Here is a 20,561-nt window from a genome sequence, read left to right on the forward strand (position 1 = left end):
GATAATGCGTTAACAGTACTTAAACATTATTATATCTTCCTGATTACTAGATGATATTGCTACTGTTTCAGTCGCATGGGGAATGGTACAGTACATCTACCACAAGGTTTAAAACAGAGTTGTTACATCTTTTGTCATTTGTTTAGTCAAAATTTTGCTGTTTGTGTTTCATGTAATTCAACAATTGATCTTTTCTTTTTTTTAGACAAGGATGATGGCAGTTAGAAGGGTAGCCATAAATCTGAGGAAAAAAAAAAAGGGAGCGTTACTGAATCAGACAAGTTTCCTTGATGCAGGGGTGAACTGTTCAATTGGTCACTGATAATGGGATTCATCTCACCTAACTTTATCAATCTAAACGTTAGATGTCTAATCTACTTCTAGTTATCCAGACTTAATACATGATTGCTAGGGAAGAGAGAGACAGTTCTTGAAAGCAGCTTCCGTTCTAAGACAGATGAGATGAATCCTACCTTTAGTGCTGTCTAAAATGTAACCTTGAAAGTAAGAACAAACAAGAATAATACATAACTGAAGCTGCTGACAAGGAAAATTCTTAAAAGAACTCTTCCAGTGTACATCTCTGCTGATTGACCTTATCTATGTCTTTCAGTTTTTAGTCTTCATATAGTGCTGCTAAAATGTTGTTACCCTTGCCTATTTTCTATGCTATACTTGCTGGGCATCTCCACATGCCTTTGTCAGCTCAGTTTTAAGACCTTTACTTCACCTCTTCCATCTTAATAAGATCCCTCATTTTTTCTCAAAGAAGACTGGCAATTATACAAATCTGAGAGTCATCTACTGTATAAATGCTATGTCTAGATTAAGAGTTTGAAGTTATGTCCATTTACAACTTCAGCAGTAGTGGAAGCCTACTCAGTTTCAAGCTGTTGCAAGGCAAATTGTGGAGCCATGCCACTTAGCAAGTGGCTTACCAATAAATACAAACAGTGCAACGATGGTTCAGACTCTAAAGCTGATTGGTTGTTTTTTCTATGTGGTTCACATAGAAGATAGCTGAATATTATAGAAAGCTACAGAAAATATTTTTCATCTATTACTGAAATTTTTGCATACTGAAAGTTTATTAGAAATAATGTTTTATATATTCTAATAACATGAAAAAATATCAGCCATCAAACTTTCTAATGCTGTTTCAACCGAAGAAACATAATTTGAGTCCAGCACATATGGTATTTGAAAGCAGGAGACAAATAAAAATCACCCAACAGCAGAAATTAGTAAAAAATAAATAGTTGGAGGGAATTAGTCCTGCCCCAAAGTGTCAGTTCACAAATTGTCCTACAGTTCAAACCTCCAGTTATCAGGTTCTCCATCAAATATCTTTAAGTTCAGCAAAACATGGAAGATCTGCAATTAGTAATCCAAACCTTAGCTCACTTTTAATCCTTTAAGGGAAAGACATAATATGGTATTCTTTATCTAGATCATAATATTGTTGTATTGTGCAGCCAATTATCCATGCAACACTCCAAGATATTGAGCAATGCTCATGTTCTGGGGTAGTTTCAGGTAAATAAGAATAGTTGAACAAATATTTACATGTGGCTGTATTTTACTGAAGGTAGCATGTATACTTAAAACATCAGAAAGATATAATCCAACGAGTGAGTAAATTGATCAAAATTAACACACTGTCAGAGTTACTAACAGATAACTATTCTCCACTGACATGTTAAAAATTCATCATGTCCTATCTTAACTTTTCATTGAACAATCCACGTAAAGAGATCCATAAGCGTTTGCCTAGAATTTTTCTGACCACATTTGAGGTTTTTCATTTTTTTTTTAAACTGTGCATTTCAAATGTGCACTAATTCCCATTTGTGCTTCACCTGCTTATATTTTAGTCAGCCTGGGAACTCAGCTTCAGTTCTATAGATACTATTGCTACTGATTCTTTCCTGAGCTTTAAGTGTTCAATGTCAGGTTGGGTGGGCTTTGAGCAATCTGTTCTAGTGGAAAAATATCCCTTATCAAGACAGAGGGGGTTGGAACTCGATGATCTTTAAAGGTCCTTTCCAACCCAAACCATTTTATGATTCATTCTATGATTCCTGAGAGTACCACTGAATTCAAGGGTGATTTCTACATTTTTGATGTGTGACATTTTCATCGCTCTTAGATACGTGATCTTGTATCTAGTTACCAAGTGAATCTTGTTTAGCAAATGGACTAACTTTTGCTAGACATCAGATAAGTGTAAAGCAGAGGTTTCCAAATGGCATATTCTGTTCCACAAGTGGCTTACGAATTGTTGTATTATCATAGAGTAATGGAACTGGCTTCTCCTAAGTTCATGCTGGTGAAGTACATTAAATTCCCGTTAAACACATTAAATCATATTTAATTTACACATATTCAGTTTACATGGCTGTAATTTCCATGTGTTCTAAATGTTGATGTGTGACAGAGCAAGCAAGTCAAAAGATAATCTTTTTTTTTTTTTTTTTTCAATGACATGTGCCCCCTGTCATGAAAAGCCTTGTCCTGAGGAATTTATTTCTGGAACTGGAATTGTTAAGGAATTTATGACTAAAATTTTTTGAGCTTGCTCTTACTTGATTAGTTTATGAGGTAACCTAGACTAGAAATGTTATAGAGTTATAAAATTTGATCAAGATCTTAGAAGCTTTTAAAGTATTTGACATTCCTGGCTTTATTTCATGAGCTGATTTAGGAGATAAAAAAATAAAATTATATTTTATGATAAAAACATATATTTGGAAAAATCAGGGATGTAATTTTCAATAGCATTTTTTCCAATGAGTGGCACAGAATGCATATGGATTAGCTATTTATATTGCTATTAAATGTAATGAGTTTCTGTCCTTTTTCCCTTTTCCTACATCTTCCTGTATCTGCAAAACTCCCCAGCCTTGGAGATACATAAAAATGAGACGTTAGCTGAAGCTTTCGCTCTTAAAATTCTAATTTACTTTGCCACGTACTTATCTTCTCAACTGTGGGGGGAGATATATATACACACACACGTACACACGTGTATTTTCATGAGCTGCTTAAACAGATACATGCATCTCTAAACTGATGGATGCATTCTTCTTGGTATCCTCATAAGCCTGTTTTATTTTTCTCTGTCCCCTTTGTTCCCTATGTTCTATTCTTTTAATTCAAAACATTTCCCTTGCTGTACATGTTAGAGTGAGTGCTTATCAAAGCATAACTTTAGCTAATGACACTACAGGTCTCATAAGAAATAATTCAATTGCTGCTTTAATAAGCAGCATATTTAATAAATCCATATAGACTCAGTAGAAATTGCTCATGATTTTGCTGTGGTTGAATATCATTGAGTATATAAATCCAAAGCTTTATGAGCATTTGCTGTAACTCTTTGCCAATACCAGTGATGGGGCAAATTAATTTTTATTCCCAACAGAAGATTTTGCTGCTGGGATCATACTGCATTAACTGCGATCACATCTATATTTTGTGGCTATAAATACACTGTATTTGTGAAAATAAATATATGTGATTGAAGTATAAGATCTGACAAAAATAAAGTTTATACACTGACCCATCTGAATTGATTTCATGTGTCTCAGAAAACCTTGAGATGCAAAATCATGCTCACAGTACATTATATGCTAAATGAAGCTAGTTAATTCTGATTTAAGATTATGTTCACTACCTCTTAAAAGAACTGCTTCATTTGCTTATTACTTTGTCAAATTTTAAGTTCTGTGAGAGAGAGTGAACATTTACATATCTAGTGGTTGCCTCACCTTGTGTAGTTTGGGTTGCTGAGCTTTTGGTAGGATTTTTTACTGTTCGGGTATAGTTCAACTATCTCCAAGAATGGGATGAGGGGGAAAAAAAAATTAGGTGGGGCTATGTAAAGAAATGCGTTCATCTGTTTTCACTGTAAAGCTGTAATACTTCCATGATTACAGGCAAAGAACGAAATAAGGGCAAAAAAGGTACCCATTTGTACCGAAGAAAAATAACTAACCCTAACCATATTACAAGTCTTCACATATTTTAGAAGGAACAGTATAGTAGAAATAAACAAGACTAGCATCTGTAGAAGATTTTTGAGTTTAACAGCTAAATTCTCAGCATAATGGCAGATTAAGGATTAGCAGACAGGGAAGAGGAAAGGTGGAGACTGAAACACAGATGCAGTTACAACATGATAGAAAGTTTTGGCAGAAAGATTTTTGGGATAGTTAGCAGCAGAAAGATTCTGTCCTGATTCTTGAGAAATGACTTATCTAGGCTCACATGGGCTTGCAGGCTTAAGATAGGCCATTCTCAACTTTTTTCTGTGAGTGCGCTGGCAGAGCGTATGTCTCATCTCCCTTAGTGATGGCCTGTTAAGGTATCTCTGTAACAGCTAATAAGTGCTCTGTTGGCTCAAGTGACAAAAGTTTGTGCAGGAATCTAAATTTTCCAACCTCTTTGTGACTAGAGTGACTGGTTTCATATGAAGAAATTCTTGTGGGGTTGTTTGGTTTTTCTTCCCTGTCTCTTTTATTCCATTTTAAAACCAGTGAAACTGCATTGTAGAACTGCATTAGGTAAATCTTTTGGTTGCAAGTGCAATCGTTAAGCCCAATACACTAACAAAAGAAATGCTAGATGTGAAGCTTAGCTGTGCAACTTTAACTCATCTCATTTATCTGCGTGCAGTGCATAATGTAGGCATTATTTACAACATCACATTTCATTTTTTGCAATACTGCTGAAGCGTGCTGTGGAGATGAACCTGCTTTCTGTGGTGATGACTTCCATTTTCTGTAGTTCTCCTCTCCTTTTTGTTGCAAAGCTTGAAACTGTGAATGAAGGAAAAGGAAGGCTATCTGGGTAAATGCTTTCTTTGAGATTTAATTTCTGTTCCAGCCTCTGCCACAGAGTATCTGAGTGAGAGTGAGCTAATAATTTAAACCAAACCTTTTACAGATTACTTCTGATTAAATGTTTATTATTTTGGGAACCAGAGGCTGGGCTTTTGGAAATGCTGAGCATTATTACAGCAAAAGTCCCTAGAAGGTGTATATGGAGCTATGCAATGCTAAATATTTACAAAAAATGGCCTGTAGGCATCCCAAATTAATAGCTACTATATCTCATAGTGACTTAATCTCTCATCTGTAAAATGGGATAATACTATGTCTTCATTCTTCTTGTAAAATAAATTATGTATTTGTGAATCTTTTTCATGCTATAGTTATGAACACTGCAGAAAAACACTTAAGAAAAATATGATGCTGATTTTAAAGAAAGATAAACTACATGTAGCCATGCCTGGAGTAATGGCAGAGAAACACCACTGAAAGAAGTTCCAGATTGTGAGATAAAAGTAGTTTGTGGCTATTAAATTAAGAATTGTATCATAACGTATATATAATGGGGGTGAATTGTGGCTGCATGACCACTTTTAATTCTTAACTCATGAGGGCTTTATTTTGCAGCCTGCATATTCTTTTCATAGGGCCGTGTGGGCATGTGTAATCACACAAAACAATGTGCTCATTATAAAGCTTTCAGGTATATTTTTTGTCACAGTAATTTATTACTAATGTATAGATAATAAATAACATCTTGCATAAGAGATCTGCCGAGACCCATTTTCCCTCCTAACAATAACATGGAAGATTTTTGGCCTTCAAATTTTAGTAATGTATGTCTGTTCAGAAATGTGCTTTATTTATTTTTCTATATATATACAGTTCCCCAAAATCAATTTTTTGCTAAATCCACAAGCATTTAAATTGCTGATAGTCTTTATTTACTGTAAATTGCATATGTGTTTCGTTACTACAATTTGACTTAGAAAGGCTAAGGCTAAGCTTTAATAAAAGGCAAAAAGGAGAGAACTTTTGACAAGCTTTTATGAAGGTTTAGCAGGTCAAAAGCTTAGCTGTATTACACATCAATAAAACTTACTGGAGAATATATTTCCATCTGTCTCTATCTGTGTATTCATATTTAGCTTGGTACTTTGCAAACTGCCTTCCCTAAAATCTAGTGTTAAATTACTATGAAGGTAAAAAAAGATATTTTGCAGAGAGATGTGGAGTACTTCACTTCTTGATAGCAGTTTATAATTTCCTTCATCAATTTTAGCTGAGGCTATTCTGCCAGTGTGGTTGGGTTATTTTTGTTCTTCCATGGCTGCATAGTGCTGTTTTAAAAATTTTCTATTCATTTTATGTTTTTTCAGCTATCGTGACTGGTTGTCTTGTACCATTCCCCTTGAGTGTATGTGTGTATTTATTACTTTAAACAATAATATTATATGTCCAGATAGGGGTCCCATTAACATTCTATTTCACTAGAAATTGGCAAAAATTTGCATCAAAGGGTTTAGCTTGATAAATGGTATTTTGTATTGTTATTGAGTGGTGGTTGCTGGTTCTTCCCTTTTCAACATATTGTGAATTTTTCACCACTTTGCATGACAGAGCAAGAAAGCTGAAATGCTCAGCTACACGTGTCATGTTTCTGAGAAGCTTTGTTGTTTTGTATAGTCTAATGCAAAAACATAAGAAAACAGATGTAAACACTTAATGATGTGATTATAGGTGGAGGCATGTGACTGTCTCAAACTTAAGTTTTTGTAAAAAGCATGTGAAACTGTTATTTGATTGGAAATTTCAAGGAAGAATGGCTTAAAATTTCCTTGCAGCCTTTCCTAACTAGTGGGTCCCCTATAACAGAATCAAATAAAGCTATTTCGAAACATTCAGTTAAAAGTAATTTAAACTTACGGTTTTGTTGTTTTTGTTCTTGTTTCACTGAGCAGTATATTAATCAATCCTGGAAACCATGTCAAGATTCAAGAAGGTACTCTAGGATTCTTCATTGCAAGTGATGCCAAAGAAGTAAAAAGGTAATTCACATATTTTTCTCTCTGAATTTAAACATATAGTATATAATTTCTATTTTCTCTTTACATGCAAACACCTCACCTAATTTTTTTTATTATCTGTTTAAAGAATCTCAGAGGGAATTAAGTTGATAGTCTAGTGAACCAACCACGTGTGCATGCCATTTTCTTAACTACAGTCCTGAATATCAAGGAAACGAAATAATTTTACAGCAGATGTGAAAAGAAATGATGAGGCTTTTTTTCCTGAGTCTTACTAGAAAATGTAAAATATTTTGATCTGATTTCTCTGTAATTAATCTGTTTCAGTGAAATTACTTTGAGAGAGGACAGGGATTACAGTTTGGTCCGAGTTTCAGGTGTAGAGTAGTTCTTATTTACACAGACTCTAGCAGATATTTGATGGGAGCAAGCTACTGTGTTCATTCAGTAATTGCATTAGCAGAATAATGTTTATGTACTTGTCATTTTTCTTTACTGGAACTGCATACTTATGTCCTCAAAATAATAAATCAAACCACAACAGTGCAGTATATCCCAACCATTGTAGACAACTTCACTGGTTTGTTGGACTTGGCTGTATTAAATTTGGGTTGAATGAAGAGGGATTTTATGGTATTGTGTTTAGGACCAACAGTGTGTACTCTTGTTTGTTAGGATTATAATACGCTTGGAAGGAACAAAAGAGCAATGTGAGAAAATAATCTTTAAAAGAAATAATTATTCAATGTCTGTAAGATTTTTTTTTAAAAAAGAAAAGGAATATTTGCAGCTGAGTGATTCCTCATAATTTGTATTTTTGTTGTAAGTCATGCTGTCAGGAATCTGATTTTTACTTGATGTTCTCCTTGAGGTAGATATTTTAACTAAATTCTGTGCTTAGAATTATGAAATATTCAAGTGATAACCTTTACTAAGACCCAAACTTTTTATGATTAAATTACAGTAAAAATAATATTTAAGCAATGCATGTTTGCCACGAATATTTAAAGAAAGTCAAAACATCAAAACAGTGAAGTCACTGAGAACTTGAATTCTATTTTTGTTGAAATAGCTAAGATAGTTTTTGGCTAGGTGAAGCATACAGAACAACACAGCAGTGCTCCTGTCCTCTCATCTTTCTAGCACCATCTTTGGAGTATTTTCATCCAGCATTGCCTCAGGTACGCTGCCTTTCAGCATATAGTTCTTTTCCTCTCTGGTGCTTTTCTCCATTTACATATACAGAACTGTCTTCTCATTCCTTTACTGAGATGCTAGCTTTTTTCATTTATAAGGCATTTTACACTCTCCTATGAAATTATTTCAGACTGTAAGTAAAATTACCTAGCATAGCATTTTTAACAGGGAGAAGTTGACTGTTATTAATGTGTTTACAGAAAATTTACACATCATTCATCTAGCACATTTTATCTAATAGCAAGCTGAAACAAAATTCCCAATTCGGCCTTGCTTTTTGCAGAAGGCTTTGCTTAGAAACATGCTTGCCTCCAATACCACATCTCTTAGCTGTTCTGTGCAAAGCAAATGATTATCAGATGTGTTTCAACTAACAAAACCAATTATGAAAAGTGTTGATTTCACCCTTTTGAGCTATGAATCAGTCAGAAAAAATATTCTAAAATTGAGGTCTTTTGGAGGGGAAAAAAAGGATTTTTTTAATAAAGCAAAATTAAACATGTTATGTACCTGAAATTCAAATTAAATTATTCTGGTTTTGTGTAGCATGCTAATGGAGAAATTTTCAGCCCCTTTAAGCTAAAGCTATTCATATTTATCAAATATGTATTTCACAATGAAAAATAAAATGCAATGTTCAATTACTCTTCTTGCTAGAACTACTTTTGTATTTTTAGAACAGTAGTTTCACATTAGAAACAATTATACCTAGAAACAATTATACCTAGTTAAATAGTTTCATGTAAAATGTTGAGTGTTTAAATATAATACAAACTATATGAATTGCATCTTTATTATTCTTTATCCATTTATATGTTAGTACTAGTGTCAGAAATCCACATGCTTCAAATCCACTTAATTCAACCCAATTATATAGAAGGATAATTTTATTACAGAATCACTTCAGGTGTTTGCTCGTGACTTTGCACGTAGGATTGAAAGTACTCTTTAGGACATTTGTCCTGCAGTGGACTTCAGAAACATGATCCATAGAAATGACCTATGTCCAACTCATGTCATGAAGTTTTGTAAGGGAACATTTGCGATAGTGAATTCTTGTTCAGTACAGGTGCATACAGCTGGATTGAGGAGAAATTGTAAAAATTGGAGGTAGTTTTCTCCTCCTTGCTTATGTCTTGACATCAACTCATGGTTTGAAAAATACTTTATTCTCATTTCCTTGGAGGCAGTTTGTTTTCTTTTTGTTGGTAGGTGAATATTTTTAAAGACCAGAAGCTTTCTGCAGCTAAGTATACAAATGCTCAGAGAAGGCTTTTTCATTTCACATTTTGCTTCTTGGAAATAGTAAGACAATTTCACAGTCTGAAAGAGTAATCTTCCTGGAAGTTTCTTAGAGAAATTAAGTCTGCTACATTTGGGACTTATATCTTCCATCAGTAGCTTGCATGCTATCTTGATTTTAGAAATGTTAATAACAATCAATGAGGTCTTGCTGCAAATTCAAATTTGTATTCTCTGGTCCATATCTCATATGCTAGACCTGCTACCTTTCTCCTGATGGGCCGCTTTACCTGGGCCATTATTCAGAGGTGTAATATAACTTAGATAAATTGGTAACTATTTGAATTAGGTATCTAGTTCATATTTCTGAACAATTCCTTTAATACAGTTCCACCTGTGGTAGACGTTGTCTAATTAACCTGAAAAGAATTAGCAGCAATCATCCTAGCTGAACTGTCAGAGGCTGTGTATTAATATTGTTTATTTTTCTTTTTATATTTTGGACTGTAGATTGTTCTGTTCCAGTGACCTCCATACTGTTGTAGCAATCCAACCATCCTAAATCTATGAACATTACTGTCAGCAAAATCCATGGGTGGTTGCAAAGTGGCACCTTTTGGTTCTTACTGCCAATTTGTGTTTAGAAGTATGCAGTGAGAGAGGGTTGGAAAGATAGGCATGGAGCTGACATATCCTGAATATGGATAAGTACAGGGAAATTTCAGCAGGTTAAAAAGTATGTTTAATTTGTTATGCCAGCAAGAATCCTGGGAAACTGTAACTGTCCAGCTAGAGGCCAGCTGCGTGATCTTCATGAAATGTGTCACAGCAGCTTTACGTGACACATTTCATGTTGTCTTGACACATTTATGTTGTCTTGACAGGCATGATTAAACTCTCCTGTGGCCAGGCTGATGCATATTTATTAAATTGGAATTTTGTTTTAGTCTTATATAAAGTCAAGTGTTTACTCTTTCTCACTTCCTTAGTTCTCCTTGTGCTTCACCTAGTGGTGAGCCATTTGATACAAGAGTAGAAGTTCATAACCAAAAGCATTAAATAGAAACTTGGATGGTTCACCTTGTTAATTGTGTATTTTTGTTTGAAATTTTGGCTTTTGTCTGTTCAACATCAAAATGGTTCTGCTCTGTTCTGATGTAAAAGACAAAAAAAGTTGTCTGAATCAAGATTATTTCCATTCTTTCATTTATATGTTCCTTTAGGAACTTATTTTGGTAGGATTTTCCCTTTCTGGTTTTGGTTTGTGGTTTGGGGTTTTTTTGTTTGTTTGTTTGGTTGGTGTTTTTTTAAATAGCATATCTGATGTTATTGTCACATTGATCTCATTGCAATCTCTCATTATATCCAAAATGAAGTCCTACTTGTGACCAGAGTGAAAAATTGGCCCAGTGTGCTAGACAGTCTTTAAAAAAAAAAAAAAAAAGAATCTGGTAGATCAGATCAGAACAGAGAATTCTTTATATAAATTTTCGTGACAAAATTCACTGGATGCTCTTTTTTCTAAGATGAAAGACAAATGAACTGATACACTGCATCATAGTTATCATGCCTTCTCCCAATTAATTTGCAAATAAAAGTATATTAAAAGAAACACTAATTTGGAGTCTTATGTTTGAAATTAATGGTCTTGCAACAAATATTTCCTACTTTAAACGTCTAAACTTTTTCAAAGATTAAAGGAAATCAGTGCTGGCATTTTTCATTAATTTGGCACTGCAACAAGAGGAAATGTGGGCCTAATTTCATTTGTATGGATTAAGAAATGTGTCAGTTTCTCCATTCTGTCTCTCTAGGGCATTTTTTTACTGCAAGGCCTGTCATGATGACATCACAGATCCCAAAAGGATAAAAAAATGTGGCTGCAAACGGCGTAAGTAATATTTCTGTCGCTCCTTTCCTCTCCTTTTCGTGAACTGTTCAGGCTTGAAAGATACTTGTACATGCATTTACATGTTTTACACAGTGGTACAGAAAAGCTAAGATAAATGCACAGCAACATAGTAAGTGCCATTTGCATTTCTGAAGTCTGTGTATTTTTATTACATTTCACACCACTCACACCTGTTTCTTCATTAAAAAGTCCATTAGAGTCCGAAGCTAACAAAACCTGAAGAATTAAATCAAGCTAGATCTAATTGTGGAGGTTTCTGAGTTAAGACCGAGCTAACAGTGAAGTTCTGCTCTCATTCATACCACACACAAATCCAGTAAGAAGAAACTAGGGAATAATATTCCATCATATAACTATTGAAATAAATTATTAGTGAAATAAATGATCAGTTTTACTGGAGGAGGGGATCGTCTGGAAGACATTAAATATTAGTGCCTCTTCCATATATCCTTTTAGAAGATTCCATAGCTGTAATGCTAATATTTGGTTGAGTTAAGTTCTTAGGTCTGCTCTTTAAATTGTTTGAAAAATTTTACATGAAGAAATAATTGACTTTTGGAATTGAGATCAGACTTTGCATCTGTATTTTTATAAATACATAGAAATTAGAATTTTATCTATATATACTTTGAAAGGACTTTTTGCAGGAACTATCACAACCACATTTTGGCCAAAGATGTGTTTGACCCATGCATATTTGTAATACCAATATCAAAAGGGTTTAGGGATCTATTTCTCAATGGATAGCTGAATATTTATGTGCGTTCTGTGGTATTCTGCCATGAAAAACATCATTCAGTTCAAAAGTACTGATTAGCTAAATTGAAAGATCTCAGAAGAGTTTGATCTTTTAAAAGGGAAAAACCTCTCCTATTTATAGATCCAGTCATAGTGTTATCACTGCACTGTCTTAGAGGATGGAAGAAAGCCTAAGCTGAACCTTCTCTGCCTTTAAGGGGTGCCTGAAATTGATGAATTCTTGAAGATGATTTTAAAAATAAAAAATATGTCACTGGAGTTTTTGAAGAAACTCCCCCCCCTGCAAAAAACAGGAGTGTGGAACAAAGTAGTATAATTGAGAGAAAGCAGCTGAAACACTGACAGAAAATTGTATTTATCCTCCCAGTAGCCACAAAGAGAGCAAAGCACATGGAAAGCATGCCTGATGTGGAAGGAATGTATGCATTGCCTAACATATTGGAAAAAAATTGTTCAAGAACAGTTTATCCATGTGAGAATGTGACCTTTGAACTGCTGCCAAAGCCAATGAGGCTGCTGAGTAAGTTCTGGTAAAGCCAGTTACAAATGCCTCGGGGTGCCTGTAACTCTCAAACCCAATCTTTTTTCCAAATTACCCAACAGTTTAAGAGAAATATGTTACCTGTTTAATTTTATCTGATTCTGTCAAAAAAGACCTTTTTTATCTGTATTATCTTCTCTACTCCTCCTTCACATAGTGTATGCTTTTCCCACATGTGCTGATTAAAAAAAAATAAAAAAATTCCCAAAGACCTGTCATTTTAATGTGAGATCTACATTTTTTATTGAAATCTGTTAGAAGATAGGAATCAGGAATTCACAGTCTAAAGGGCAAGAGCCGTTTATTATACATTAACGAAAATCAATGTAACCTCCTCAGTACTGGGAAACCAGGCAGAAAACATAGAGTATCCTGTGACCCAGCCAACACAATGGATGTATTACCAGCAGTAGGGATGTGGAGAGGTGAGAGTGACAACTTCTGTGTGTAGCACTAGGAAATGTTCCAAATGACATGGTCACACATATCAGTCCAATAAATGAAAGGGTGTTGGACAGATGAAGAAACAAAATGATGGGGTTAGTGAGGCTGAAGGAGGCGGCTGTCAGAGCTGCTGCAGTGAACACTGAACACTAAGAAGGGAATCCTCTGAGTCAGGTGGAAAAAAAAAAATGGTCAGTGAGAGTAAAATCTTAAATTTCCCTTTCATTGTCTCCTCTCTTGTCTCCTCCCATTTGCCTTCTCCCCTCTCCTTTCCTACATACACACGCATATGGTCACAGATACCATGATAGCTGGCAGCTCTTGGTGAGGCTGAGAACAGCTTCCACTTAGGACCATGCTCACAACCATTAGGAATAATACAATTGCTTTGCTTTTAAAGTTGTGTCAATCAGCAAAAAATTTAAATGAAAAATTTCAACAGTAATTAGTGATTTTTGGTCTTTCAAATTTTGATGACAATCTTGAGATCCCTTTTATGGGACCTCATTTTTTTTAAAGGTAAGTCTTTAGTACAATCTATTATTCACGTAAAATGTCTTAGCTTCAGCTTTCAAATCACTAATCACTTTTGAAAATATTAACTACATGATCCACCTGTAGGCTACACAAATCATTGGTCTAAAAATGCAGTTTAACCAAAACAAAGCATAAATTAAGAAAACTCTTTCCCTATTGAATTAGGAAACTGTCAACAGCTAATATGTCAATTTGATTTTCAAAGACACTGTACATAGTCATACATGCATATATGTAGTCCTATATGATAAATACATATTTTAATTAGCGAGTAACATAGCAATTAGAGATAGCTGAATGCGGAAAAAACGTAAGATGAAATGAAAGGTTGTATATAAAAATATTGACACATTCAGGTGAATTAAATGTGAAAGAATATCTTTACATGGAAAACTTAATTATGGTGACATTAATTAATGCAGCTTCCTGTGACACTTGAAAACCACATTCTTTAAATGCATCTGAGGTTGCACATCAATTTAGATACTGTCTGAACATTAGCTTGTGGTATTTTTGGGGTCTAAACCTGAGTCTGACCTACATAGCCATTTGTCCAAACCTGTTAGGCCTAATATTAATAATTCAGGGCATATCAGTACGTTTCCACAAGGCCAGGGATGATTAAAGTAACCTTGCTTTCCTTTTGCAGTTTCTTTGCCATCCCTTTCTCCTTACCCATCCCACTCCCAGAATAACATATGAACGCTGATGTCACATTGTCCAGAGAAATGCTTGTGTGGAAATTTTATTCACAAATTGTTAATATTTTTTTTAATGTTTTCAATCTCTTTCCTATTCCATGTAATTGTAGTTTTTGCAGCAAGGGGCCAAATACATGTATATATTTATATAAAATGCAGCCACCTTGGGATGAAATCTCTAAACTGGATGACCTGCTCCTCCTGTTACTTTCATTTTGTGCAACAGCTATGGTCTAATTCTCTATATATTTTTTCCAGTGACAGTGCTTGCTGTGAACGGTGGGGATTGAACCCCAGAGGGGACATATCATGTGTACATTGATGTGTTTGAAGGAATTTCTTGTAATCTATGACAATTGACAAACTTTTGATTTATTTTTCCTCTTGCTGCCTTGGAACACGGCCCCTACTATATTTTAACTGCACACTGATAGTGATCTATTGTGAGTAAAAATGGGTTCCCTGTAGCCCAGAGTGCGGTCCAACCTGTCTTTCTCTAGCAGAGAGTATTTTTGTTCAGTATTTTGGTTCTTTTCTTTATTTATGTTGCATGTAGCAGTGACGTCATACCCACAAGTTTCTCATCGTTTACACCCACGGAGATTAGGGTGATGAAGAAAATACAGCAGTTTTCCCCTCTTCTACCTTTTTGCCCCTTTTTTTCCACAACCTTGGTTTTTATCTCTATTTGAAAATGAGACCTTGGCAATGTCATTTCCTTTAAATGATTAGAGAGATACCTCATGATTTTGTAGGGATATTCGTTAGGCTGGGGTAATTACCACTATAGCACTGTTTGCCTGGTTAAATGCAATTCATTGTCAGACCCATGTTCAATTTTTTTGTACTTTTGTCTTTTCCGTTGCATAGCTGATGCAAAGAGCAACATGGCAGTCTTTTACCATCCTTATTTAACTCCTTTCTCCCCATCAGCAAAAAAAAAAAAAAGGAGATGGGGGTAAAGCCAGACAATGAATTAAATGCGTGGCTAACTTTTAATATATAAACCTATAGATATCTTCAACAGGAAACAAATGACAATGATTATTTTCCCCAGCTTGATTGTTTTGAAATTAATTACGTGATTAGAGCCACACTGACTTTTCAGGACCTAAGCTGTAAAGTTTTACTTTATTATTATATATAGAATATGAACTTTATAGACCACTTCATGTCAATCTAAGGCATACCACTTTAAAGCATACAGAATCTATGAAGGCTCTCGTCAGCCACTTTCAGTGCGTATAGTCGTGATAATTTAAATACCCTGCATTTGGGACATGGAAAGAATTTGCTGCTTAGAAATACAAGCACTGCAATGAAATGTACTGGTTATAGGGCAGTGTTGGGATTATGCGGGCTTGTTCTTTCAAACAGCAGGAGGGATCAAATATCTCATAGCTGCAGTGAGGCATTACTGTACCAGAATGAGGCTGCTAAACATACCATGTAACTGCAGCTATGCTAAGTAAGTGAGGCTATGAGATTTTTTCAACATTTCATCAGATACACCGAATTTATTGTGTGATAACGCTTCAGGTCTTAATCAGGATTGGGATATTTTTTCCCCTCTCAGGTGTACACACCATAGGATCTTGCAAAGAATCAAGGAAAAGTTGACACTCCTGGAGTTGCATGATAAATTGCTAGCCATCTTGGAATAGTGATGGCCTTCATTATGATTATCATTATTTACTATTTATCTTATTGTAGTGCCTGCAAACTACACTAAAGGATTGAGATCTTGTTGTGGTAGAAAGCATTCAAACAGAGAACAGAAATTTCTCCAAAGATCTTTTTTCAACCAATAGAATGAAACAGCAGAAAGATAGGGCAGCACAGAAAAGCAAATTGTGAAACAGATCAGCATGATAAGAATCAATACTTAATAATAAACCAGAAAGAAACTAATTTCTATGGATAAAATGATGAATCCTATTGACTTTGAGGCAAAATACTGGAAGTAATTTGGATTTATTTGAAGCAATGTATTTTTTGTAAATATATTTCTATGTTGAGGCCTTTCTGGACCAGAGAAATTAGTTTAAATAGTAATAAATAAACAAATAAAAGAGCTTTTCATGCTAAGAGAGTATTAAAAAAGAAAAGGTCATCTAGCTTTGACTTGTTTTTTTTTCCATTTCCCCAATTGCTTCAGTTTGTTCAGAAATGCAGTTAGCTTTGAGAGTACACTGACTGAGAGTCTTCTTTAAGGTAATGAAGGAAAGGTCATGATCAGATTTGAAAATAAAAATGAATTGGTCTATAAATATGCCGTTACTTCAAAACCTGTGAGTCATTCTTATAGCTACTAACATAGGGCAAAACGGCCACTCACATCACCTGCTGTTTCTACAGTTTTGACAAAGAACAGCACTGTATGAATTATAGCAAACAACTAACCAATTGCATATGATTGCAAAAATTGCGAGATAGTGAACCAGCTGACTTGGTGGTCTTGAAGTTGTTCTGTAAAAATTAAATAATGGAGAGATAGCTTTGCCTGTTGTGTTAAGAGAAAATAAATTATCACAAACAGTTTAAGATATGCTGCTGTATTTTTCAGGAAACTGAAATTGTGCTGGGGAAGTCCTTTCAATATTTCAGTCTCATGACGCTAACTAGCATTGCTAAAAGGCGATCAAATCAGTCTGGTCGTCCTTTAATGCTGCTGTTATTTTACTCATAGTGTGGATCATGAGAACTTGATGAACTGAAATGACACTGTATGCATTTCAATTCTTAAGTGTAGTGGGACCGGTTTTTACCATTTGCTGGTCAAGAAACCTCCAGTTCATCTTCTTAACCAGCTGTTATCTCACAGAGATCCACTAGATGTCCTCGTAGATCTACTTTTTGTTACCTTTGAGGTCACAAGGAAAACTCCTATAGTGATGGGTGGAATATGAGGATTGGGTAGACTATATGGTTTAAAAAAAAAAAAAAAATCAACAAACATGAAGGGATACTTTGTTCTGCTTGCTTTAAAAAAAAGGAGCTATTCCTTGACATCTTAGGTAGAGAATAATTTGCAGTTTCCTTTGCTTATTTTTGCAGCTGGAAATATTTCCCATTACTGTTTGTGAACTCCAAGTAACACCTCAGATCCAGACAATCTAGAAATTTTGACTGGACTTTTTGAGTTTTTGAGATCAGAAAGCAAGGTACTGCTAGAAACTTAGACATCTAAGGCACATTCCTTCCTTATTAGAATGGAAGGCTATTACCTTCTGAGAAAAATTGCAACAAAAAAAAGTTTTTAAAAGTATTTAGTTACTTTATAAATAATTGACAGAAATTTAGCTTTTGTTTTGCTCTTAACAAATCAGAAAATGACTAGTTCATATATGCCTTGTTTTGTCAGTAAATTATTTAAGTAGTCCGATTTCCGTGTCCATGATAACTTCCCCTGATATTTTTACTAACTCATTTTACAAATGCTGTGGGATTGTCATCATACTAAGTAGAAGGATCTGTTCTTCCTTTTTGTCCATTTGTCATTCAATTGAAAATAGGGAGGTAATTTCCTTTATGTCCCTACTTACATTTTCACTAGTTGCAAATAACAGTTCTACTCAACATCCATAACATTTCTATGAATAGAAATGAGTTGATTCTTATGCAGGTGCTACAGGTGTCAAATGAATTTAACACCCACCCAGAGGCTGTTCTTAAGGTCCCCCTGTCTCTCGGATGATTCCCATTTTTTTGTTACTGTTTATGGAAGTTTTATAGGAAATGGTATGTGTGTGGCTGAACCATTTAAAATCATTTCTGTCTTGTCTTTGATCTTGTCACTAGTCATCCCTACTAATAATCCATGTTTTGTTTTATTTAAAAGAAAATAAGTATTGTATTTGGTATGAATGTAACAATGACTGTATAAAAGGAATGAAGAGTAACAGCATGTTTTCTTTCCAAAATGTATTGCTCTGATATGCAGTTGCTTATATACTGGTTGAAACCCTTATAGCAAGTCCTTTCTGCTACTTATATTTCCAGGTCCAAGCCTGTTTCCTGCATGTTAATGATGTGAAATATTAAAATGATGCATGATCTTTAGAACAACTGATGATAATAGTTAAAAACAGTCCCTGAAAGGGCATTGCTTTTGAGAAGCGCCATGGAGTCCTTCCCTTATTGAACAGAAGGGCTTAAATTTCCCACTTCATTGGTTTAAGTCTGATGAAAATGGTACAAAAAGTTTTTCTTCCCAACCCTCTTTGCCCTTAAGGATGATTTCTTTTAATTTTCATAAATGTGTCCTATTCTATTATTGACTGTTGACAAGATATGGCTACAAGTAAATGAAAACCAGGGACTGTTACTAACCAATGACATAGCATTTGAGAATTTCTGAGCAGTGTGTTTTGCTACAGCATTTGATTAGAAGTTGTCCTTCAAAACAGCTATAATTAAACCAAAATGGGCCTGCCTTTTACCTCACCTACTGTTAGCGTGTCTCACAAATGCACTTTATTTTTCTTCCATTTCCTTAAAGGGAAAATAATAAAATAGACAGAATGGAAAGACTTCCTCATTTTTGGTAACATATTGCATTTTTCTTTTTCTGCCCAACTTTCCAATTTTAAAGAATGTGTTGGGAAGAGTTAGTCAGAGGGAAAACATGGGAAAACAAATGCTGTTTTGAATTTTCTGTGTAGTTTGAATGTGTATGCATCAAAAGCTGCAGTGGAAACCTTCTTACTAAAAGCCAAGCTCTGAGGAATGATGTACCATGCAATGAACAAGCCTGATGCTGCATGATGACTTTCTGAACAGCTGTAAGATAACTCTACTAGGATGCTAAAAGAACATGGCATTAGTCATGTGAGCAAAGTTTTAGAGGAATGGAGTCGCTGCTGAAGAGATCACTCATTCATCTCCCTCAATGCCTGTTTTCCACAATCATAATGTTACCCTTGCTTGACAAGTATACTGTATGGCAAGTCATCAAGGCCTTAGAACAGGACTTGACCCATTTGAGCGATTTCAATCCCTCTTCCCTGGTGACTGTGGCATTAAGAAACTGGAAAAAAATAAGAGAGATTATTTTAAATTTAATGTCATAACCATAATGCAAAAAAGACATCCTAAACTAAAGGTACAGGCCAGAGAAACATAACCTTTTTTCTGCATTTGCTTTTAAGGTTTTGTTTTTGCCTGTCAGTGTTCTGTTTTGTTTTTAGTATAATTGAGTCAGTTCAATCTAAACCATTACCAAAAGTGTTGGTTCAGTGCAACATGTGAAACAATCTAAGTGGCCTTTGCATTTCTTCAGACTTAAACGTACCTGTGATTCAGGTAACATACAAAATTGCACGATGGTAATTACACTTGCATTTATAAAATAGGATGCTGTATATTTCTAGAAATATGTAACAAGGACTTTCCCATGACTGAAGGATATAAATGTTCTGTTCTAACCTGGCACTCCTTTTTGAATTAGCCCCTAATTCTACATTCAGTTATTTGGTTCTCGATCCAATTATGAATCCAGAGCAGAAAACATGCCAATGATTGGTTCAACATGTTTCAGTGGACCAATGCTCTGTGTGCTTTTGGTGATGCCTTATTTGTGAACTGATTTTAATGTCAAGCATATTTACCATTATTAGTTGTGTCTCTTATATGGGCAAATTTTGGTATTCTGTCAAGAGTTAATTTGAATTCCTGAAGATATAATGTAAACAAAGTAAAATTTTCAGAAAATTTTATGAATATTTGTAACTCAAGAAATGTGTAATTTATTGCAATAAAGGAGTTCCCTGGCACAGTTTAATACGGAGAAATTATTAGCATATGTTTAAGAATAAATATATTTTTATATATGTATGTATGTGTATAATGTGTATGTGTGTGTGAGTGTGTGTATGTAAGAATATATGTGTATGTGTGTTTTTGTGTGTGTATACATACATATATATATAGATATATAAAAGTCTTTGATTTTTACAGGAAGCAGGATAGGCCAAAAATACCTAATGGATTAGCAACTTTAGATTTTTCTTTTCGTTTTAGCCCAGTAGTATTAATTGTGCCAAGGGAAAAATATATTCTTAGGATTTTCTGCTTTTACTATGGTTTTTTTTGATCCAAACACTTGACTGTAAACAGTAATTCTTCCCCATGTCTGCGGTCACCCTATAAGACTGAACAGAAATAAAGAGCAATTTATCTTTTGCCCTACTTTAAATGTACAGCCAAAGTGTTATCAATAATCTCATTGCATTTTTTTTCCTGGGTCAAGACTGTTAACATAAACTAAGGCCTGTATTAAATCCCTTAAATAACCTTCCAGCTGCCTTGTTATATATATAACCTTGCCATTAACCTGCTGCTCTTCCTCTCCTCCCATCCAACACATGG

The 20,561-nt window shown here is 34.6% G+C and overlaps 1 protein-coding gene across 11 annotated transcripts in view; it reads left to right on the plus strand.

Annotated features, from left to right (window-relative positions):
• Positions 1-20,561, plus strand: part of KCNMA1 (potassium calcium-activated channel subfamily M alpha 1) — a 511,181-nt gene that overhangs the window by 394,015 nt on the left and 96,605 nt on the right. For 7 of the 11 annotated variants that reach the window (XM_059820929.1, XM_059820934.1, XM_059820932.1 and 4 more), the window contains 2 exons: positions 6,794-6,880; positions 11,113-11,189. In XM_059820929.1, coding sequence (XP_059676912.1) covers positions 6,794-6,880; positions 11,113-11,189 — 164 coding nt within the window. Of the gene's footprint in view, positions 1-6,793; positions 6,881-11,112; positions 11,190-14,626; positions 14,636-20,561 lie in introns of all 11 variants that reach the window. The other 4 variants (XM_059820930.1, XM_059820935.1, XM_059820928.1 and 1 more) reach the window with 1 other exon arrangement.

The sequence above is a fragment of the Gavia stellata genome, chromosome 9 (genome assembly GCF_030936135.1).
Source record: "Gavia stellata isolate bGavSte3 chromosome 9, bGavSte3.hap2, whole genome shotgun sequence".
In the NCBI taxonomy this organism is placed as follows: Eukaryota; Metazoa; Chordata; class Aves; order Gaviiformes; family Gaviidae; genus Gavia; species Gavia stellata.